The 25,210-nt window shown below is 40.2% G+C and overlaps 1 protein-coding gene across 1 annotated transcript in view; it reads left to right on the top strand.

The window, feature by feature from the left end:
• DHRS13 (dehydrogenase/reductase 13) overlaps positions 1 to 25,210 on the top strand; it is a 270,727-nt gene that overhangs the window by 93,573 nt on the left and 151,944 nt on the right. Inside the window, exon 2 of the mRNA XM_085649155.1 lies at positions 1,501 to 1,619. Coding sequence (XP_085505281.1) covers positions 1,501 to 1,619 — 119 coding nt within the window. The remainder of the gene's footprint in view (positions 1 to 1,500; positions 1,620 to 25,210) is intronic.

Genomic DNA, 25,210 nt, shown 5'->3' with positions numbered 1-25,210 from the left:
TCTTCCTCGATTCCAATGAATAACAATGTTGGATATAAGCTGTAGTATACTTTGTTGTTATACGTATGGCCCTGCACACCTGCCTCCACTCACTGTTTAGGGTTTGTTAGGCCTACAGCACATTGCATTGAGCAGCTTTTAAAATTAATATTATCGCAGTATTTCTGTGAAAGAGCATCACAGTGGGGTGAGCCCGTTTACATCTCCCACTTTACTCACTCATTCTACTACGGCACAGTCACTAGGAATGTGCAACATTGCATAGTTCCCTTTGTTTCTTCAGTCATCGTGGAGTTCTATAGAAAACAACAACTGTGAGTTGAAGAGTTTTTTGCTTCGTCACTTCTGTATAATGCACTTGAGATTTGATAGACTTTGTCACAGAAATCCTAAATAAACACTAACATCATAGGTAACCATAAGCTATGCTTCACCAAAGGCTCAATTCACAGATCTTTTCCGCTGTAAACGCGTTTTGTGACCAAACATAGCTCAGTTTACGCCTGCCAGCTATTCACAAACTGATTCCCGACAGGTGTGAACGGTTTTACTACTACGAATGGCTCCACCACAAGTGCAAAGAAATCTGCAAGGGGTGAGAAGTGTATTGAAAAAGGCATTGTTATCTTGATAAGTTTGTGAGCGCTCCAAAAATGATTTTCCCTTCACAGAAAGAATGTGCGGTATTGTGTGCTATGTATAGGGAAATAGTTAGCTTAAAGAAGACATATCTAATGGTATGCGTGAAAACCTGTGCCTGGTGTGGATTTCCTGGCGTACTGTTACACATCTACTGTTGACTGGAAAAAAGGGTAAAAGTATTGTGCGGCAGATGGAGTACTCCGTTCATACTTGTATACTCCGTGAACTGGACTCAAAGATCTGCAAAAAGTAGAGAGCAAAATAGCAAACAAATTCCATAAACACAGAAAAGCTTTGCAAAAGGTAAACTTGCAGAGTAAAAAATCTACATACTTTTATCAGAGTTGTTGGATCTGATTGAGTGAAAATCATTTAATTTACATGGGAAAAATGAGCTTGCAATACTGAAAAAAATTTGCAGACGTGAACCAGAAAACTGTACAAACTTATGAAGGGCTAAAAGTAGAAACCTCCTAAAAGTTCAGTGGTGGAAAAGAACTTTGAACACCTCTAACAATCACCTGCCTAATTCACAATATTTCCTATTTGTCTCTCCTTGATGCTTCCCGTTCTTTAGTTTCCATACTTTTTCGTTACCACTACCCTTCTTTTCCACTCCACGACTTTATCCCTCCTCATCAACTCCATTCATCTTCTCCACGGGAGAGTCAATAAATGGGGAGTTAGTTTCCACTAGAGACCCTACCAATCTTGGGATTTTGTTTGTGGCTCGTTCATCTGTCTTCCTGTTAGTTGGTCTCTTGTTGTGGGGGAGGTAGGGGCTGGTGGTAGTGAAACTTGACATAAGTGTCCTTTTATGTCAGATTTCATATTTGAATCCTCTCTCTAATTTCTCAGGAGGAAACACAGGAATTGGTAAGGCGACTGCGATTGACCTTGCCCGCAGAGGAGCACGCATTATTCTGGCCTGCCGCAGCAAGGAGCGAAGTGAGAGTGCAGTCTATGACATCCGCAAGGTGAGGCCTTCTGAATATCATCCCTGGTGTGCTGCATGAAACATCTGTCTGGGCACAAGCCCTAATCTCACAGAATCTGCCAGTTTTAAGCCAAATCTGGCGATCTACTTTATTTGTGCTTTAAAAAAGTGGACCCTTGGCACCTGAAGTGTGCTATCCACGTAAGTACTTTGCACAAGCTGGCATATTGTGTGTGCGCTTTGGTTTGAGGTCTACCTGACATCCCTCTTCTCTTCCACTCTTTAAAAAAAAAAGAAAAGAAATGTACTTTATTGTCATTACACAGAGACTGATGTTGCCAGAGCTAAAATCCTGGGCACAGACAAGCAATGGAAGGAGTTAATTTGAAGCAAGTCATTGGATACTGCCCTCAGAGATGTCAGTCTTGTCTGTTTATCAAATTTTATTGCCATCCTATCTCGTGACACTTTTTTACTCAATGGATTATTAGGGTCCTGTTCAAGGCTTTGAGGAAAACCTTGTAATTTATTTAGGATTTGGAATATCTGTCCTGATTTGAAAGGGCATTCTTAAGTCCTCCTTCAAAATCGCTAAGCCTCATCGTTAGTTGACTTTTGTCTTAAACCCAGGAGTGAGACCTGAATTCCAGTGATTTAGAGTTTGGGTCACATTTCCGCTATTGTTAGATTGCACTTGTCCCTGCTATAATATCTCAAGGGATGCCAGGTACATTATGTTTTGGCCAGCTTCTCTGGTGTTTCTAGTTCTTTCCTCAGGGACGAGTTAAAAATCGGCTCCTCTGAATTTCCATGGTCATCTTTCTCCACAGATTTTAGGCTTTGCAGATTCTGGCTGCTCTGGGATTTGATCCTGACCAGGGTCTGCATTATTACTAGCTCTTGGTTCCACTGGAAAGTTTTTAGGTTTGCCTAAGTAATCTGTCAAATTCACGTGTGTTTCACTACCCTTAATTTATGTCCTCAGACTTGGCTTTTGTTAAGAGGCCAGTGAAGCGTTGGTTTCTGTGCTAATGATGCATAGGGCTTTTGGGGAAACAAAACAAGAGAAGAGGGGGAATCTGTAGGGTCAGCAAAAAAATCTCACAGATGACTTCATACACTGGGAACATTGAAACAAAGAATACATAACTAATAGTGAATATACTGGTTAGGAATGCAGCTTAAAGAAGATAAAGAATAACTCACCCTCTAAATGCCAGAAGGGTGTTGTGGCCTGATGAGGAGGAGGTGGGAAGTCTTAATGTAGAGCCAGGGCTCTGCACAAAATACACATATGGAGCTGCAGAGTGAAAGAGAGAGCTAGCAAAGCAACAGCAAACCTACTAACTAAGGTAATGGCAAAACCAAGAAAGTTGCACAATGCCTGAAGCCCAGGGTCAGACTTTTACAACAAACGTGAAAACCCACCAACTCTGAATGTTGCCAGGCAAAGCGTGCTTTTCCATATGTTCTTTTATGCTATCTTAGCCTATCCTAACGTGGAAGGGATCCAATCACAGGAAGTTAAGATTGTGCAAGATGTGCGCACCATGGAAGATATCTCAAAGCAAGATGGCTATTGGTCAACACATTATACCATTGTGCCTTCCCTGTAAAACCCCTTTCTCTATTCAGTATGCAACCATGCATGTAGACTGCTGCTTTTATCAGCATATCTTCCGATTCTGGAACACACCGTCAGGCAGTGCTTTATTTCTACTGTCACCAATACCCCATTATTCTGGGAATTCTTCTGTCAGGAACATCTCATAACCCAGTGCAGTGCTTTACTTGAAGCTGAATCGCAACAGTTCTTTCCCTGCTTAGATTAGAGCAACATGGATAGTGGTGACATAAGGCTCAGGTAATTCGGTAATTCTTTGGCTGGCGGTTAAATTACTTGAACTATTGTACCTTTAGGTGCCATTTTAGACATAGAGTAACAGAGAAAAATGCTAAGTTCTGTTTGGCGTAAAATATTAGAACAGTTTTTGTACACATGCATTGTCATGGGTTCATTTCAGGACAATTTGATGTTTTGTATTAATCTTAACACGCTAATTCCAGGGAAAATCCTTTTTGGTCTTTTATCTTTTCAATTATTTTGATATTTTTTTAGATTAATAAAATTGTTTTAAACCAATGTAAAATGATCTTTTTTTGTGCTCTATTAGGATTGGCATCTTAACTGCGCCCACTCCATTTATTGTTGCTTTTCTCATGAGGAGAAAGTCCACCGTCCCTACTTTTGCTCCCTTTTTTATTCTATTTTTGTATGTAACATAACCCTGACCCCTTATTGTACTGTCTATACCTGCCCCTTCTTCATGATTTTGCCCCATGTGTCTCTATACCTTTCTAATTTTTTTCACCAGGATTTTTTGCCCCTTGAAGTTTTTGTGCCAAAATGAATACATTGTGACATATTGTTTGCGGAATTATAGCTGCTTTGTTATGGTGGGTTATTTGTCTCAATGTGCATACTTACTGTTGAATAGAAGCCCTAGGTGAACCCCGACTTGATATCAGAACTGTTGCGACAGTAAGATAGCAGTGAGTCAGAGTCTAGAGAGACTTTGAAATGGGCACAGTGGTGGGGGATATGGGAGACTATTTAGGGACCAAAATAGTCCCCTATCCTCAAGTTGACTGTGTGGTAGATAATGAAACCGCTAACTACAATGTCCCGAGTCGGCCAACTTCAAGGGTCTGTATTGTATAAATAATTGATCAGCTGAGTTTGAATTATTTCATGTGAGAGGGTATTCATAAGTCCTCCGGCATCCAGTGGAATCACAGTTTTTGTGAATAGGGCCTGTGACCTGGGGTTTAGGAATAAGGCCCATCACTAACGTCCGATGCCTATTTCACTTGAACCATATGGGCTGCAGAGAAGTTTCTAAAGATTCTTGAACACTTGATCCAACCCAAAAAACCTGGAGTGAAGGCAATGCAACAAAGGCTTCTCCTGAACGGCAGACAAATACAGATTTCTTGGTCAATAGAGCTAATGCATATTTTAATTTGCAGTCACTGGCATTAAGCCAGAGCCAGTTAAAATTGCAGCTTTGTTCAGATTATGAAATCTTCTGCCAGTATACTGACAATGTTATGTTGACTTCAGTTTGACCATCTGAGTCCCAGTGCTCTAGTCCATATGTAACAGCCTTCACAAATTGTTGGTTAGACATTTTCCACCCAACTAGCATATTTATATAAATTTATAGTCACCCCTTATTCTACTTGACTACTAGGCACTAGCAATACCTCTAGGCGCCATCATTGAACCAACACAGCTAAAAGCAATTTAGATTTCAAGACATTGCCCCATCAACATCACACCTATACCAAGGTAAATTTACATTTTGCCCTACATAAACAGTACACATTAGACACAATCTCTTGCACCATCATGCACATTTCCAAATTATATAGTTGCCCAAGTTTGCCTCCTCAACTGAAAAATCATATCTTCTCACCAGTCTGCATAGCAACAATCCAAAGTCGGCGTGGTTGTGGCTACTGGTTTCTCTGTACCTGCCACCTGGAATCAACATGTAAGACCTGAACACATACAGTGTAACAATGGTACTCTGTGATGGGACAAGGAGACCCTCATGCATCATGCTAGAATGAGGCACAACATATCCAAAGCACATCTTTCCTCAGTACCCGCTTCATTTTCTCTACTCTTACGACCCTGTCCTGTCTTCCCTTCCTGTCTCGCACCCCTTTATCATTTTCTTCCCCAGTTTTCGTTCCCTTGGCTTCATGTCTGTCACTTAACACATTTGCCTTTCCTCTTTACTTTTAATCTGCCACTCTTTCTCTCCTCTCTGATCCCTTTTATATTCCGCTCACCTGGATCTGTTTCCAGTTTATCATTGTTTGATTTCTACCTCTTCTGTCTCCTGCTCACACGTATGGCCTCTAGTTTCCTTCCTTCTATTACTCTCAACCTCTTCCGCCTTCTCATCCTTTCTCTACTGTTTCTCCTTTTCCTTTTACCATTTCTCTTTTCCCTTTCTCTTGATATATTGTTCCTACAAATTTAGTAGGACTGCGTATTAGTTTAGCAAAACTTCACAATCTAGAGACTGAATCTTGCATGCCCAAGGTGTCACAAAGCAAATACACAGGAATACATTTTCTAATATTTATTCGCGAGAGCTAATCCTTGTTATAAAACATGATGCTGCGATTATAAAGCAGATGAAATACATCATTAATACAATCATGTTAATTGTTCCTAATCTTACTCCTATCTATCTCTTGTACCTCTTCCCTAGCAAGAGCAAATCGAAAGTACCCTTCTGCCAGGCCTGTTGGAATGATCTAACCCCATACCTTGGTGTAATGTGTCAGGAAGCCTGCCTCAGTGTATTAACAAATGCACCCCGTCTGAGTGTGCAGGCCTGCACACTTCTCTTGCATGGCTATCTTCCTTCTCAGGATGAAAGTCAGGGTCTGCAGAACTGCATCTCAGTCACAACAGCCTCTATGATAACTTTAACATGCGGTGCCGCTCACCGAATTCAGCATGGACGCTGTTTAAATATTTAAACACAAGCCTTATCGTACTTTGCCAGAGGCATAAAACATGTCTTTAGTCTAAAGAGAAAGAGTCCTCTCATACAATAACAACATTTCAACAGGGGCATCAGGTTTTAATATGTGTGACCCTGGAACTAATTGTGCAGACTACAGGGCAGAAATATCTACTAGGAATAAATGCATGTATGGCATTTCCTCATATTAGGGGAAAACGTGCAAACCACCATCAGAAAAAGAAACCAAGTTAAAAAGGAAAGCTAAAATGAAGACAAAATGTAATCTCTGCTACACGCCTGCCCTCAATGAAAGAGGCCCAACAGCCTTGCTGGCAGCCCAGTGGATACAGAATCAAAACTTAGCCATAGACTATGGAACAAAGTGGACACAGCAGATAGGATAGGTCTACTGACTAACTAGGTGAGTTCACACATTTCACCCCACTCTCCACCCTGATATAGAGGATCGGCGGAGGATCCCCTCAACAAACCGCCTTCCTACACAGCCGGTTTGTGGACATTTAGCAACAAATCCTCTGATTAAGGTACCGTCGCATTAGCATTTAAAGATAAGCCCAGAGCGAGCGCTCCGTTAATCGGCCTGACTTGAACATGGCCGCCGCAACTGTGAGACTGCGAATACCGCGCTCTGTCGGCCAGCTAGCTAACCTGCAGCTGAGCGGTCAACGTGCCTCTGTGCTTACATGCTAGAAGCTTAATTCACATTACAAGTCCGCAAATTACCGGCAGAAGCGTATGTGTGGCCTGATTCTATGTCATCATCAAAAAAGTTGATAATCATTTACAGACTAAAATGTATCACAAACCAACAGCGAAAAATAATCTGTTGCATTTTTCCAGTTTTCATCCTCGTCCATTGCGGTAAAATCTCCCCTTTGGACAATATCTACGTCTCAGACGTAATTGCATTGAATTGACAGACTTTAAATCACAGTCACGGGATCTTATCAACAAACTACAGAAACGTGGCTCCCCCGACAGAATACTCAAAAGGAGTTGCAAGAGAGCCAGAAACCAACACAGAGAAGCTCTCTTAGAAGATACTCTTAAAACTAGTGCGGAGAATGTACCACTTGCATGCGTATCCACGTACAATACAGCATCTAACGCAGTAAGTCAATCCATCAAGAAACATTGGAGAATACTGGAAAGTAATAATCACAATTGGGATAAACCACTCTTCTCGTATAAACGTGCCAGGAGTATAAAGGACTCCTTAGTGCACACTCACCCTAAGAACTGTGAGAGGGACGAGAACCAAACTGTTCTAAATGCCTGGGGCCTTCCTCCAGTTACAGGACGCTTCCTGTGTGGGGGGGTGCAGTGTTTGCCATTTCACTTCTGCCACAAACTTCCTAACGTTGGAACCTGGAAAACAATGGTCACAACGTACCCACACAAATTGCAATTCCACTAATGTGGTTTACCTGATAACCTGCCCGTAGGTATGTGGGCATGACATCACGTTAGATCAAACAACGGATTTCAAGCACCGCAGTAACATCAGGTGCCACAAGAACACCACCAAACTCACAGATCATTTTTTACAATCTAACCATACCCCAAATGATTCGGTGGACCATCATTGAGCAACCTAAGTTCAGCCCCAATGCACAACATGTGCTTTTCGAAAAAGAACAACGGTGGATTTATGGTCTATCCACCCATCAAATGAGGTTGAACGATAATATCCCATGGGGCTCAATGATGAGACGCTAACACATATCAATATTTTCCTTCCTGAACAGTGCATTAGATGGGCTACCTTTCTTCATAAACTAATGGGGGTCAATGCCTACTTCTCTATTGTCCAGATATGATTCCATCTTACAAGGGGTTTAGTAGCCTTCTATAACAATTCCCGTATAACCATACAGTATTCCCATAACCACACAGTATTCCCATAACCACACACTTCTGTCACTCTTGTCAAAAGTCAGGTGACTTAATTATGATTTTGCAGAGATAGACTGGGTTGATATTTGGCCCTCTCTACACAAAGCAACCCTAACGTTTCATTTGTAGTCTTTGTGATTTTGGGATAATGCCTGCAACTCATTGGCGCATATACGATTCCAACTCTTAACTTAATTATTAGCCTTTTCTAACAACTTTTTTGTATTATCATATGCGTGTGTATACATGGTTTAGGCTTTTTAAAAAAAAAATCACTTTGCCTTCAATAGTTGGGCTAACATTTGACCATTGAGGATGTCCAGTAACCCATTCTGAATTTGCGGTCATAATAAACTCTGTTTTAAGAGTTTCAACTTTATAATGGGGTATCGCCGTGTTTCAAAACCATGTCCAACAATCTATCTGAATTTAAAGTTGCACGGCAATACTATCGAGTGAGCACAGTCTAGTGTCTCTACGCGCTTGCTTCCTGATGCGCTACGCTTTCCGTTAACGAATAGGAATCACGTGACCCCCAGCCGGCATTTCTACTCCGAGCGGCGATACCGCGGCAACATTCGGGCCATGGATGATCGCAGTGTAGGTCGAGAGAGAGACACCTCTAATACTGAAGTAAGTGTGTGGTTTTTGGGATTACCATTTTGAGACACAGGTTTCCGGACATGTACCGTGTTGACTTTCACTCTGCCTCCATTTTTTTAGATTTCATTAGGCAAACAAACCCCCTCGGTAGACCCATGAAGTGAAGCCATCTCAAACTTCACGTGAGCCCTTAAGTTTTCCATGCGTCGGTTTTTAAGTGTACACTTCAGTTGGGAATGTACAAATACGGTAGGGCCGCAATTGACATCTACAGCACTATCATTTTTATATGAGGATTTATCACGAAATACTGAGACCACTAGAATTGAGCCTTTCTTTTAAAAAGTACAATTTACACAGTAATTGCTTTTTCACAAGAAGCATAACACACCTAAAAAACGCTAACCAAGGCAGTGGTGTTTGTTTATATTAGGGATCCCTCCGGCACGAATTGATAGCAGAGTGGTTGTGTGTTTGATCACTGGTGCCAAAAATATGAGTTTGAGCACTTGTGGTGGCATCGATTGACTTACAGCACGTGACTATTAAGGAATATACACCTCCAAGTTGTCTGATAATAAGAGATCATTGTCTTCAGTAAATAGCCACATGTGCTTTGATGTATATCTCTTGTCTGTTTTTTGTTTTTTCTTTCAGAAAATAGGGGCCTTTTGGAAATCCCTGAAGCCCACACTGGTAAAACCGTGAGTTTTACTGCACACATTAACTCCTCAGGTTAGGGTACACCTTAGCGAGCGTATACCGCCGGGGAGTTATGGTCCTGATGAAAGCTTAGCACAATTGCAATCATAAGCAGAAACATGTCGACCACTTTCTCACTTAGGTATTAAATCGGATAGGTCTGGTTTACCTAACCAGCCAGCGCACGTCCGTCTCACTTGCTTTTAATGATTGGAGGTTTTGCCGCCATTAAAATTAACTTTGGACAAAACCTTCCATCTTTTAACTTGCGCTACCCCTTGCACTGACACTTTCTCACAAACAAATCCTGCTCCGCTGTATTTCAGGCGTCGAAGCACACCAGGGAGGCACTCTGTCTCCCTGGTGGGAACCCAATGATAAAGCATGTCACCAACTAGGTTGGTGAGTGAGGGTTCTTTTTAAAAACAGAGGTTTTTTGTTTCCTTGCACAATTTGTATTCCTGAGTACCTTTTCTCTGGAATTGTTTGTCAATCTTTTGTTGATTTCGAGTATATTTACCCAGTGGAAGAAGAGTGACTACTCCTCCCTACCTCTCTTGTTTGATACATAATACCTTACAGTGTCATGATACAGTTACTTGAGTTACCGTGTTTATATGCTTTTCTGATTTTGTCAATCATATGTGTAAGCTTAGCACCGCCTACATGGTGTGTTATCCCTTGCACATTCTTACTTCATTTACGTACCTAATTTTTTACATACCACTAACGTATGTCTAGGTAAGTGTTAATAGTTTCAGTTGGAGGCAGTACCGGATGCAATACCCTTCAATATTACTCTCACAGGTGTTATGTTGGGAAACTTGCCTCTCACGAACGTAAAAGCTGTTACACCACCAACGTAGGTATAGTAAGGGTTAACAGTCTCAGTTCTGTCACAGGATACAATACCCTTTATTATTATTATTCTCGATGGTGTTATGTTATTAAATACGCCTCTAACCCAGCTGCCAAACGCTTCTGTTCTCACGGTTCTAATATTTAGCAACTACTTACAGCTACACCAGACCACAACTTGGAAGGTTTAATTCAGAACTTATCAAGCTTTTTCCAAGTTGACAGATTGACGCTCCTGCCGTCGCACCCCCGACATTCTATGTTTGCAGGTTTGGGAGGGGTGGGTAGAGGGTGCGGGCTGAGGGGGGGTGAGGTTTGGTTATTCCCAGGTTCTACTGTTTGTTTTCCTTATTTTTATGCTTTACCTTAGTGCACTGTTATGTTTGGCCTGCTCTGCTTTGCTGTCTCTTATACGTTCACATCCTGTTAAGCGAGTACCTCTGTCTTCTTGTCCATACACATACTTACGGGGAGTTACCCGCCTAACAAAATTTCCCGTCAGCATCCTCCAAGTGCATTTCGAAATTCCAATGTTATTAAAACATCCAAGATATAGTTACCCTGGAAACACTTGTCAACTAGCCATACGTTACACACTTTATGTCACATAATATTATAGATAATCTAAACATTGAACGTAAAGGGCTTTAACCACCCTGACAAACGCCGGAAATTCTTAGATTATGTAGCTAAATATAACATCATCCTTCTACAAGAGATAACATTATCCAGTAAAGACTCAGAATTCATTAAACACAAATGGATATCTCATGTTTCATGCTCTCCAGCGCAACACAAAAAGGGGTAATTACCCTAATAGCAAAAAAATCTAATATATTCCTTGAATCTTATTCTCATGACGAAGAAGTTAGGCTCCTCCTGTGGTAAACATTTATGGCCCAAAAAATGATGAACACAATTTCTGGGAAAGGGTTTCCAAGAGCATAGAAGACTTACCCCAGGATGATCTAATCGTAGTAGGAGGCGAGTTTAACCTTCTAGTAGACCCTTTAATAGATTGTCAATCCACTTGCAAATACCACCCTACAAAATCTCATGGTATGCTCCAAGTTCAACCTCAAGGACTTCAACACCTCGACTCCAGGGAATACACATTTTCCTCAGCACCTCATAACACGTATACAAGATCTGACTATATACTAATATCAGGCTCATTTACTCAGTCCAATATCTCGCCTATACTTGTGTCTGATCAATCATGCATTAACACCTTACTAGCGGGTAGTCAAACTAGTCCCTCTCCTAGAAGATGGCGCTTTAACAATGTTGTTTTAACGGACCCAAATGACAAAAAGGAAATCAAAGAGGTGATCTCGGACTACTTCAAACATAATGACCTCCTTGAGACAAATCCGAACACTCTCTTGGATGCGTTGAAAGCTACTCTAAGGGGGGTTCTCATCAAGATCAAAACGAAAATCAATAAAACCTATAATGCTGAACTAATCAAGTTAGAACAGAAAATTAAACAACTGGAAATATCTCACGCCAACTCCCTTAACAACAATATTCTCAACCAATTAACACAAAATAAATATGATTACAACAAAGTTCTAAGCGCATGTGCAGGAGTTTGGATAAACAAATGTAAAGCTCTCAAACTTTGTGAAGCTAATAAAGCGGGAAAATGCTTGCGTCCTACCTCAAACACAAACAAAATCAATATACCATTGCTTCAATCAAAGACGCAAACAACCAAATGCACACTAAACTTAGGGAAATCTTAGACTGTTCCAAAACATTTTATGAAGCCCTATATCATAAAGACCAAGTTTTTAACCTGGAAGAATGCACAAAATACCTAGGAAGACTAAATCTCCCTAAACTATCCAATACTGAAAGAACCGCTCTCTGTAAACCCATAAGTGAGCTGGAAGTATCTAAAACCCTTAATTCCCTGAAAGATAACAAAGCACCGGGTCCTGACCGGTTTACAGCCAAATTTGATAAATCATTCAATGAACTTCTCCTACCAACCATGTTTTTTTAAAATGTATTTTTGTTATCCTCATTTGTCAAAACAGTTAAAGTTTGGAGATAAAATGGGTTTTTGGCTTTTTTCAGGCATACAATATGTATGGTATCCGAATACTCCTTTACGGAGGCGATGTGTTACATCTCGGACCTCCAATTGGCCTAACCGCCTTTCCTTTTTCTCCAATACTACAGGTGTGTTCGAATTTACCAGCCCACGGCTGCCAATCCATCTTGGCCACTCCTGGACATTCCCTGACAACCTCTTATACTGCTTCTTAATCATAGGACTGTAATGTAATGAACCTTTAATAAAATAAAGCAAGGTAAATAACAAAGATGAAAAAACTAAGGTGAAATACTTATAAAGTTTCCTCTTAAGGAGGTGTGTTCTTACACCAATTATCCCATGAACTCCAAAATGTTGTTCTTTGCTTATACTAATAAAGTTTCCTCTTAAGGAGGTGTGTTCTTACACCAATTATCCCATGAACTCCAAAATTTTGTTCTTTGCTTGTTATATGTTGCCCTATCTAATTTTGCAATTCTATGTATTGAGTTGAGCCATTCGCATTCCAAAGGAGAAACAGGTAAAATCCATTTGATGCACAGCTCTCTACGCGCCAATAATATTAACATAAAAATAAGGGTTTTGTATTGTTTAGATAAAATAGATGTGGAGTCTTCATTCGGAATTACCCCACAAATTACCAGTGCTAAACTCACCTTAATTTCATGCCCCACAATACCAGAGAGGGCTGGGCTCACTTTCTCCCAGAAGACTTGGATGGAAGGACACCGCCAAAACATATGCGCTTCGTCTGCATTTACTTCACCACACGTTGGGCACTTCTTCACAGCATGTAGACCCATTTTTGAGAGCCTTCGAGGGGTCCAATATGCCTTATGGATGGTAAATAACATAGCTAATGTAGGTGTTACTTCGGAGTCAATGGTGGAAGCTAACATTGTAGTTCTTCCAAAAGAGGGTAAGGACCCCTTACTTCCAAAAAAACTACAGATCGATTTCCCTCATCAACGTTGAGTGTAAAATGTATGCGAAAATATTGGCCAACAGACTTAACGCTTTACTACCGCAATGTAAAAGCAATTCCCAGGTTGGTTTTATCAAGCACCGCATGTCTAATGACTTTGTCTTTTTTAGATTTGGGGGAGTTGGCAGCTTAGCTGCTGGCTTTTCTCCCCAATCGCATCAATGGAGTGCATCAGTCTTTTCCAAGCATTTTCGTTTTGCACTTAAAACGGGCATGTTCAGCTCCATAATTCAGAACAGAGTAACAGCTGCACCAGAGGATCTCCAGTCAGCGTTCCAGCACCTTATTCAATAGCAGGCATTGCAGTCTGTTAAGTCAAGGACACTGCACGGAAGTAGTTCATGTAGGTTTATTCTTCAAAGAGCAAGCAGGTACATTCAGATACATCTGCTCACAGCAACCACCTTTCCTTCTCACCATGCTGTACATTCTAATCCTCTAGTATTCTATTCCTGACATACATACTATTCTATAATCCATCACTAAGTTCTATAATGACATCACACATCTCCCTTTTATATTTTTTTAACTCTGTAGATAAGGAAAACACCAAAAAGTATTAAACAAAACATTATTAATACAACATAACACAGTGTATCTTAATATATATATATATTCACTGAAAAAACCATAGGTTTCACACACGTTATAGTTAGGAATTAGCATTTAAAAAACCTTGTAAATTCACTTAAAAAACCATAGGTTTCACACATGTTATAGTTAGCTGGGCATTTCCCTCGTAAAAAACCAATGAAATTCCCCCGTTATAGTTAGTGCAGGCAACTATAACTCACGCGACCGCAATCCGCTGCTGATGACGTCAGATATTACATCACTGTATTTAGACACTTATTTACCCATGTCTTCTTCCATTCATCTTTAGCTATACATATATTTAATTTTTTTTTTTCAGAAGGACACATATATACATATATATATATATATATATATATATATATATATATATATATATATATATATATTTGTAGAAAACTCCACAATACTGTCAGCAAAGGAATACCTCGCACTCCAAGGCTCGTTTCAAAAGAATGTTTAATGGCAACGCGTTTCGAGCAAGCGCTCTTCTTCACAGGCCAAAAGTTACAAATCACTCGTCCACCATTTCAAGTATGTGTAAACATAAAAAACGGACCAAAGTTGCTCGTAACCCGAGCACAGAAATAAACAAAAGACTTTCTTGCAGCAAACATGAGAGAAAAAATACTCTTCAAACTGCAAACACCAGTGCATTATTTACAAAATCAATATCAAAGAGTATACATATGCAAATACAATTCAATAATTCATTGTAAGTACATAAAACATATATATATAAAAATATATATAAACGTGTAAGTGATATAATCAATGCCAAGTGCAATCTATTGCCACATGCAAACTCTCGAAAAAATAGGCCAAGTGGCCTGATAGTCATGGTCCTCATTTGGATTTAAATCAGAGTGAAATGAAAAAGTCACAAAATATTTATACGAAATTTTGAACACAGCAGGAGGAAACAGGGGGTACTCGATCGGCTGATATCACCCTGAAAGCACCAATCCATAACAGAAATCATTCACTATTTGCATAATAAAGTTAGTATTCTTTTTTGTATATCCAAAAAGACAATGTTACGGCACCCTGTCGCACAAACTGAACAAAATAAAATTATAAATAAAATATACACAGGGGCATGATAAAAAGAATATACATATGGATAAGTATAGAGCAGAAATTGAAACCCAAAGGATACTCATCCAATATGGACAAAAAGTTCCTCATCTTCATTTAAACCAAAAGGGTTCTTGGACCTTAAGAGGATGATATACTGCGATTCCAGGACTCTCAATTGTTTCTCCCGATCTCCCCCTCTGCGGTTTGCCGGCACCCTGTCAATTCCAAAGAATGAAAAACAATTAACATCTTTGTTATGATATTTTAACCAGTGCCTCGCAGTAGAATAATTCAGATCCACATTTCTAATCGCTCTTAGGTGTTCAAGAATCCGCTTTTTGACAGGGAAAATCGTGCTCCCAACATACATTTTGGCACATGGACATTTAATAACATTCACACAAAACTCTGTGTTACAGTTCATAAATTTCTTAATAACACCTGTCCTCCCTGTGGGCAAAGGATATGTCTTGACATTTTTGCTCGTACCACAGGCCTTGCATTTTCCACATTTGGAAAAGCCCCTCTGCTGTTGTATCCATGTCAACTTCTTACTCGCCCCCATATAGCTTCTCACAAGCATATCCTTTAGAGAACGAGCTTTGCGATAAGTTATCTGAGGATACGCATTCACAGTTACACCTACAATTGGGTCATTTCTGACCAAATGCCAATGTTTGTTAAGCGTATCACTCACAGCTTTGGCTGCCACATTGAATGTGGTAATCATTCTGATATTATTTCCACCTTTCTCATCAATAGGTCTCTTCACCAATAATGCCGCTCTCTTCTGTTTAGATACTTTCTCCTTAGCACTCATGAGGACATCTTCTGGGTAACCCCTCTCTCTGAACCTCTGTAACATAGTCTCCTGCTCCCTCTCAAAGGTACTTTCAGAGCTACAATTACGTTTGGCCCGTAGGAGTTCCCCGTACGGGATACTCCACTTCAGTTTAGCGGGATGGTGGCTCCTGGCATGTAAGATGCTATTGCCGGCTGTGGACTTTCTGTATAGGCTGGTTGTCATAACCCCCTCCTCAATTCTAACGCGTACATCAAGAAAGTCCATCTCATCCTGAGCAACTTTATGTGTGAAACAAAGGTTGACATCATTGTTATTTAGGGTTTCAAATAATCTATCAAGGTCTGATCTTGAACCACCCCATATTAAAAAAATGTCGTCTATAAATCTAGTATAGAAGACAATATTTTTTGTCAAGTACTCATTCACATCAGTCCACACAAGTTTCTCCTCCCACCATCCCATCATCATACAAGCATAGCTCGGCGCGAAGCAACTTCCCATCGCTGTGCCAACCTCTTGCTTGAACCATTGGTCCTCAAAAAGGAAAAAGTTGTTATTCAAACAGAATATCAACATATCCAAAAGCATGTGTGTTTGATCGTATAGGAAGATAGACCTGTCCCTAAAAAAATGTTTACACGCATGTACCCCATCAGAGTGTCTTATGCAGGTATACAGGGATACCACATCAATTGTCACAAGCCAAAAATTCTCCTGCCATATTATTCCTTCAATTTTGTTGATAAAATCAGTGCTATCTCTACAGTATGATGGGAGAGTCAAAACATAAGGAGAGAGGAATGCATCAAGAAAAATGGACGTGTTTTCGAGAAGACTGCCTTTGGCGGAAACTATTGGTCTCCCTGGGGGGTTCGTTTTATTCTTGTGGACCTTTGGTAACATATAAAAACAAGATGCTACTGGATGTTTGATGTAGAGAAATCTATACTCACATTCCTCTAATAGTCCCTTTCTCCTCCACTCTCCAAGTTTTTTGTAATAGACATTTGCTGCCATAGTGTAGTCTTCCCTACTTGATTTCATGTAGTTACCTGAGAGGATCAATTGTTTATTGGCTTCCTGTTTGTATAAATTAATGTCCCAAAGGACAACATTCCCACCTTTATCCGAGGGTTTAATTACAAACCCTGGATCACTATTCAAGGTGCACAATGATTGCCGTTGTTCAGGTGTTAAATTATGTGCGTGTCTGTTTTTGGTAGTATCCCAGACACGCATCAAATCCCTGACAACTAACTCATGAAAAGTGTCAAGGGAATCATGCGGGGTATTGGGATTAAAAGTAGACTTGGGTTTGAATTTAGTAGAGACTTTCCCTCCTACCTCCAAACCCATCTGTTCCAACATTGCTCGTTCATCTCGTTCACCCATTCCCTCACCACACAATTCCACTACACATGCTAGATCCTCTATATCTGCTAAGCACAGATTTTTAGATATCTGGGAGCCCACATCAGTTTCAACAGTGTCACATACCAAAACACGCTTTTTCTTTTGCAAAGACATCTTTAGCAATTTCAATTTGCGAACAAAAAGAAAGACATCAATTCTGGTTCTGCTATAATCAAAGTTCGCCATCGGACAAAAAGTCAAACCAAGTTCAAGTAAAGATTCCTTCGCCTTGGTTAGGACATGGGAGGATAAATTTAAGACTGTTACGTTTTTCTCACCCATTACTTCTGTTTCGATTGCCGTGTTTGTCTCCCATGCGGGTCCTTCACGTTTCCTTCCTCCCCTCCTTGTTTTTTTCCTTTTATGTTTACGTCTCTTCCTCTTCCTTTTCCGCGCATTGTCTCTGGGGGTCGTGATCTCAAATTCATACTGGTCTGTAAAAAACGATATTCTTCAAAGGGCCTAAAAGTTGGTACTTCATCACCAACAGTCTCGGACGCCTCATCCAAATCTGAGTAGATCTCTAACCAGATTCAGATGTTACCACTTCTGGATCCCTGAACCTACCAAACTGTTTAAACTGCTTAATTGCACCACCATACCTCTTCCCAAATGTCAAAATCCTTCCACTGGCATAATCTTGTTTATCTCTCAAAAATTTCCGTTTCTTTTTTTGTTTAATTTCTTCCTCTTATTTGTCCAGTCTGACTTCCATTTGTTCAAGTGCAATTTTAATTTCATCCTGTGCAGCATGTTTATCCAGTTCTTCTTTCAATTTCTCAACATCTTTCAAGACCTGTTCAAGTTCAATGGCAGCATATTTAGATAACAATCCCAGCATGTGCTTGCATGTTTCTGACATCAAGCTTGACCAGTCTTCCAACAATTTTGGGTGAGGATTCTGATATGTAGGTGTTATTAGGATTCAAAGCCCCCTCGGCACCCTACCAACCTCAATATAATTATTCAGGGAGGACACCTCCCACCATCTGTTTATTTCCCTCTTCAGCAGTTTCTCATAATTAAACAATAGTTGCCTCAAACTCTTGTTTGCTGTAGTGGCCCCATCGGCTGTCCCTTGCGCATATCCCCTCTCTTCACCATCTGTTTCACAAAACAAAGTCCGAGCAGCATCAGGCCTTCCTGCTCTTTTATCCTTCACTTGTGGTTCCATGGACATCACACCCGTCGGTTTCCCCCTGTTCATCTCCGCTGTGAGCAATTTCGTATCATACGACTCCTTGCCAGCACCACTCACCGCAGCGAGTGCATGGAACCCCTACCGATTTATAAACACAATCCACACAGGCTGTCAGCGCGCTCGATACGGGTTACAGCAGGATCAGATTACGCGTTCCCTCCGGTGCGCTCCCTCCAGTCCCACACTCACCCGCACGAACTCCGCCGTTCCCAGCCTCTTAAAGATCACCAAATCCTTTTGGTTCTTCGGCGGTGTGAGCTAATGTTCGTAATTGCAAAGAAGAAAGTTTCCCGACTTCGTCAGCTCCACTCCTCTCGGGGTCGGTGCGAGTTCCTGGGTTTCGGGTCCCGGTAATATTTTGTAGAAAACTCCACAGTACTGTCAGCAAAGGAATACCTCGCACTCCAAGGCTCATTTCAAAAGAATGTTTAATGGCAACGCGTTTCGAGCAAGCGCTCTTCTTCACAGGCCAAAAGTTACAAATCACTCGTCCACCATTTCAAGTATGTGTAAACATAAAAAACGGACCAAAGTTGCTCGTAACACGAGCACAGAAATAAACAAAAGACTTTCTTGCAGCAAAAATGAGAGAAAAAATACTCTTCAAACTGCAAACACCAGTGCATTATTTACAAAATCAATATCAAAGAGTATACATATGCAAATACAATTCAATAATTCATTGTGAGTACATAAAAAATATATATATAAAAATATATATAAACGTGTAAGTGATGTAATCAATGCCAAGTGGCATCTCATAAGCAATCTATTGCCACATGCAAACACTCATAACTGAATTGTAATTTGGTCTCATTGTTGTTTAAGATTTGGAAATATGCTGCAAATTCCTCATCTGTGCCATCCCATATTATAAAAAGGTCGTCAATAAAACGCCACCATGCAATGATTTTTTGTACATTTTTGTCATTTTCACAGTTCCATGCTATTTTTTGTTCATACCATCCCATCACGATGTTTGCAAAGTTTGGAGAAAAAGAAAATCCCATGGCTGTACCTTTCATTTGTCGGTAATGTTTTTTATTGAAGGTGAAAATGTTGTTTTGTAGACATAGGGTTATCATTTGCAGCAACATGGTGTTATGTTGTTTGTATTGGATGTTCCTTTTTCCCAGAAAAAAACTACACGCTTTTAAACCTATTTGATGTTCTATACTGGTGTATAGTGAGACTACATCCATTGAAACAAGTTTGTATCTTTGGTTCCAAGGTATCCCTTCCAGTTTTTGAAGTAGGTCTGTTGTGTCTCGCAAATAGGAGGTGAGATCTTTTACCATGGGAGCTAAGAAATGATCTATCAGACCCTTTCCAAGCAGGGGTAAGTGGTAAAAAACCGAAATCGTATTTTTACCTTTTTATAATATGGGATGGCACAGATGAGGAATTTGCAGCTTATTTCCAAATCTTAAACAACAATGAGACCAAATTACAATTCACTTATGAGATTAGTTCCAATAAAATCTCGTTTCTGGACATTGAGATATATGTGCAAGATACCACACTACAAACCACCCTATTTAGGAAACAAACAGCCACCAATTCAGTTCTCCATGCAAGAAGTTTTCACCCCACTAACCAAAAATGGAATATACCCTATGGAGAATTCCTAAGGTTGCGTAGGAACTGCTCGGCGGACAATGAATTTGAAAACCACAGCAGAGCGATGAAAATCAGATTTGAAAAAAGAAACTACCCTGGCAAAGTAATTAAGAAAAGCTTAATGAAGGCGAAATTGAGAAATCGAACTGAAATAATAAAGAATAAACAAAAACAAAATAAAGAGGATTTCACGAAAATACGATTAATAACCACCTACTCGACTGAAACCAGTGATCTGGTCCACATACTTAAAAAGCATTGGGGTATTCTGAAATTAGACACTACCATTTCAGGCCTTATAGGGGACCATCCCAATGTGACATACAGGAGAGCGCCTAACCTGGGTGACAAACTAACCCGCAGTCACTTCAAGTTAAAACCACAGAGACCATGGACTGATATTGAAGGCTTCTGGCCATGCAAAAACTGCAAAGCCTGCATAATAGCAACTTCAAAAAAGGAGGTTGAAGTCAGAAAAGGCGTAAAATGGAAGATTAAACAACATATCTCCTGCAAAAGCAAATATGTGGTATACATAGTGGAGTGCCCATGCAATTTAAAGTACATAGGTAGCACGATTTGTGAAATCAGAAAACGCATTTTAGAACACATTAGAGCCACTGTGAATCTGGATCGCTCTAATGCAATCGCTAAGCATATGGAAAGAATGCACAAGAGCAAATGGGAACTGCTGAGATTCTACGCAATTGAACAAGTACCCAACTTAGAATGAGGAGGTAATCGATAAAAACTTCTTCGACAAAAAGAATCAAAGCACATTGTATCGTTCAGAACTCTGACCCCCTATGGTTTAAATCAGGATGAGGAACTTTTTGTACACTTGTAAATTTCAGCACGTATGAATTTTTGGACATTAACCTTGCTTTTAAACAATTCTGATGCACAAATTGTTAAAATGTTACTAACGATAACTCTAATTGATATAGGGCTTACAAAAATTGACAAATCTTAATGCTAATGGTCTGTCAACAGGCAATATATGTATTAATAAGGCGAACCATGGATAATACCCACTAGAGGGATGATAACGCCTCCTTTCAGTAAGCTTTTCTGCCATAAGCCCTTGTGATAAGAGCCTGCTTATAACTTTAGTAGCGGGACAAGATAATCCATGCACCGTAACTCAATATACCATGAGGGTGCTGAAATGAATGGATTGCTCCCTATTCACATTCTTAGGACTTCTAACAGATTAACATACATACCCACTGGAGGGCAGCAAAGTTGATCCATCGTAGAATTGTCGAAATATGTCGTTTCAGCTTCTACACGATTATCAAATCAAGGTTAAATTATTATTTGGGATAGAGTGTTATATATGATTTTGTCAATAACCACCTTCCCTCCCTTTTCCTCTTTATGAATTTGAATTTTATTTAGAATTCTTAACAACTTATACATGTGGTAATTCAATGCACTGCATTGACCAGAATGCTTTGCAACTATGGTAACAGGAAGTAATTGCAAATAATAGAAATAAATGATGTCTGGTCATGCCCGGTTGTTACCCGTGATCAAGGTTCGAGTTGCGAACCGAAACGCGTTGGGCATAGCTTTGTTTTGCTCATGATTATGAATTAAAAGCAACTTCAAAAGCAACAGATTCCGAGTGAGTGCGTGTTCATCTTGACTTCTGGGCACAGAGGTCACCTGCTTTCATATTTACCGGCTGCTCTGCCGTACGAACTTCGCACTGCGCCACAAGAGGAGCGCCGACTTTCTGAAGAGGGCACCACAGGATTCATATATAATATATATAATATTTATGTGATAATAAATGCCGATTGATTACTGGTTTCAATAAGCAGGAAGGAAGCCTACGTAAAATTTTACAAAAACATTGGCATATTATTGCAAATGATTCCATTCTCAGGAAATTTGTAGGTCGCAAACCTTTAATAACGTTCAGAAAAGCCAAGTCATTAAAACAATCCCTGGTTAGTAATTTACTTCCAGGAGCACAGACTAAAACAACTCAAAATTGGTTGAGGAGGAAAGAGGGTTTTATCAAGTGCGCGAAATGTAAAGCGTGCACACATGGTAAAAATACCTCTACTTTTGTGGGAGGCCTTACGACCGAAGTGAATAAAATTAAAGGGTTCTTTTCCTGTAAATCAGATTTCGCTGTGTATGTCCTGCGCTGTCCATGTAACTTATGCTATGTGGGCAGTACAATGCTCCCAGTACATAAACGAATATTGCAGCATCTAAGAGCCATTAAGAATGGGGACAAAACATACCCCGTTGCTAGACATTTTGATCAAGTCCACCATAGAAACACTAAAGGACTTGAGTACTACGTCATTGATGCAGTCCCAGTGAGCGAGAGAGGGGGGGATAGAGTTAAGAAATTGAGAAGGTTGGAGTCTAATTACATCATTAGACTCAACACTAAGATCCCCGAAGGTTTGAACATGGAAGAAGCCTTTCATACACACTTGTAAAATGACTGTGTTTCATTTCCTATTCCTGAAAAAGAATGTGATGAAAATTGTTTTTAATTGTATCTCTTTAAAGTTATGATATATGATTTATTCACTTTAACCGTTTTCTTGCAACAAAAAGTTTATTGGATGGACTAGGCAAGGTGGTTCATAGCCCACTAGGGCGGAATTGCTGTAAAGTTTTGGGGTGATGGTATTAATGCTACTGTACTTAACCCCACTGGGGCAGTATATATGCGAGTAATTCATATTTATGTTTACTTTCACCAATTCACTCACAATGAACTTTGAGAAATGCTAATTGTATTAGATACTATTCAAATCTTAATTGTTAAATCATTGTATAGATGAGAGCAAATTGACTGTTATCAGAATATGAACTGTGTAATTTTAAATGTGCCGCCAAGAAGTCCGCGATTCATTGCGAACTACGAGTCTGTTGTCACTCTTTATGCTTTAGTAGTTCAGTTTGAATTACGCCCACATTTAAAGTTTAAAATGGCGGCAAAACTTTATGGAGACCGTTAGTGAACAAGCTTGCGGGACAAGCGAAACGCGTCTAACGTTGTAGCTGACAAGCAATAAAGGATATTTTGCGCATTTGACACGGCATCGACTCTCCTGCTTTGTAAGGATTTCTTGAAATATTATCGGACCGAGCCTGGGAGGTCCGTCCGTCGACGCGCCCTCTGCTCTGGAGGTGGTAGGCATACCGAGGCATACGGAGGAGAAAATATATATATATATATATATATATATATATATATATATATTCAGCTTCCCAACTCACTTGTTTTTCAACAGAGTCAAGCACTCACAGGAGGGGTTATGTATCGGTTCTTCTTTAATTTAGCAGATGAATCGAACAGCAAGACAGACGCGTTTCAGAGTTTCCTTCATCAGTGTCTCATTGCAAACGCCGCACGCAAACGTTAAATACATTCACGTCATACTCGTTACAACAAAATCGATGACGGCAGCACAGCCCTCTCTATTACATTACAATGGGGTGGCCATCTTTGAATGGTGTAATCATGACACCGAATTGATTAAATACATTTGAAACCTTTCCAAATACGGTCACAGACAGCAAACAGTTACCATGTAATATAGATATCAAACATAATACCTGTAATCCTATATAGGGTATGGGGGTATCACGTCAACATTAACATACCGCGTTACTAGTCCCTATGGTCTAGTGGTTACGAAGGTCTCGTAGATACGAGACAGCTTATATGCATACAACCGTGGATCGGTAAGCAATTATAGAACTGATCAAAATATAACGCCATGTATTGGCAATCAATCTGCATATTCATTATGACATAGCTCCTAAAATAGCTATATACCCCACGTGATGAATATCACACTGCTGTCTATGATATTTCTCCCACAATGGGAAATGGTAGCCTTGAAAAGGACAGACCGAAGGAAAATTGGAAAAGTAGAAAAAGGGAAAGGTTTGGAAATAGAAAACAAAAAGGAAGAAGGGTAAAGATGAAAGCAGAGGAGGGAGGGAAGGAAAGGAAAAAGGACAAGCCGAAAGAGAGTCCGCAAGAAGATAAAAGAGAGGATGAGGATGAAAGAGGAAGACATAACCAAGAGACATTAAGAATATCGAATGGCTGCAGAACTGCCTTTAGAGCATTATAATAAACATTGGTGATAATATTTCAGCAGCAAAATACACTCCAAGGACCTCACTTTCATCATACAGACAAGAAATCATCAACATGTTTATCTACCCAGGTGTACATTAAGTTCTTCGCCACTATTAAGACCATGGGGGACCTTAGTATGCAGGTCAATAATGTAGCGGGATTCCAGTCGCCGCAGTCTTTGAACTCTATCACCCCCCCTGATATTAGCGGGCACGTGATCTAGGCCGAAGTATTGCAGTAACTCCCTATTACTTTGATGGTTGAGGGCAAAATGTCTGGCTACCGGGTAGTTGACATCGTTATTCTTGATGGCACGCTGATGTTCCAAAATGCGCATTTTGACATTGTTGATAGTGCTGCCTATATATCTCAGCCCACAGGGGCATGTCAGGCAGTACACAACATGGGTGGTGGAACATGTGATGAATTTGTCGATATGTCTGGGTTTCTTGACTCCTGGAATGTTATATTTTAACATTTTTTTACTGTTCTTGCAGGCCCTACATTTCCCACATGGGAAAAAGCCTTGCAATGCTTTGAGTGTACCTGTAGGTTGCGTCAATGGTGATAAATGGCTCTGAACCAGTTTATCCCGGAGTGACCTAGATTTCCGAAACGTAATCAATGGGACTACAGGGATATCCTTGCCTATCACTGTATCAGTTTGGAGAATGTGCCAACTTCTTTTTAGCATTCTCCTTAAGATGTTAGCATCATCCGAGAAGGTTGTTATTAGGCGGAATTTGCCTTCCTGACAGTCTAGTTGTCTATTCACTAGCTTCTTCTGAATTAAGAGTTCCTTCCTTGGAATTCTCCTAACTTTATTGAGTGTTGAAACCAGGACCTCATGGTTATAGCCTCTAACTTGGAATCTTTTTAGACAATGAGTGGCTGCATTTTCGAAATCAGCCTCTCTTGAGCAATTACGTTTGAGGTGAAGAAACTCGCCATACGGTATACTGTTGATGAGTTTAGGTGGATGGTTACTGTGGGCGTGCAGGATCGAGTTGCCCGCAGTGGGTTTTCTATACAATTCAGTCTCAAGGACTCCATCCCTCACGTATACTCTTGAGATCCAGATAGCTGACTGCTGAGGGGCTGATTTCATA

This window comes from Triturus cristatus, chromosome 3_2 (genome assembly GCF_964204655.1).
Source record: "Triturus cristatus chromosome 3_2, aTriCri1.1, whole genome shotgun sequence".
In the NCBI taxonomy this organism is placed as follows: domain Eukaryota; kingdom Metazoa; phylum Chordata; class Amphibia; order Caudata; family Salamandridae; genus Triturus; species Triturus cristatus.
Note: the sequence above shows the minus strand (reverse complement) of the source record. Positions and strands in the feature narration are given on the sequence as shown.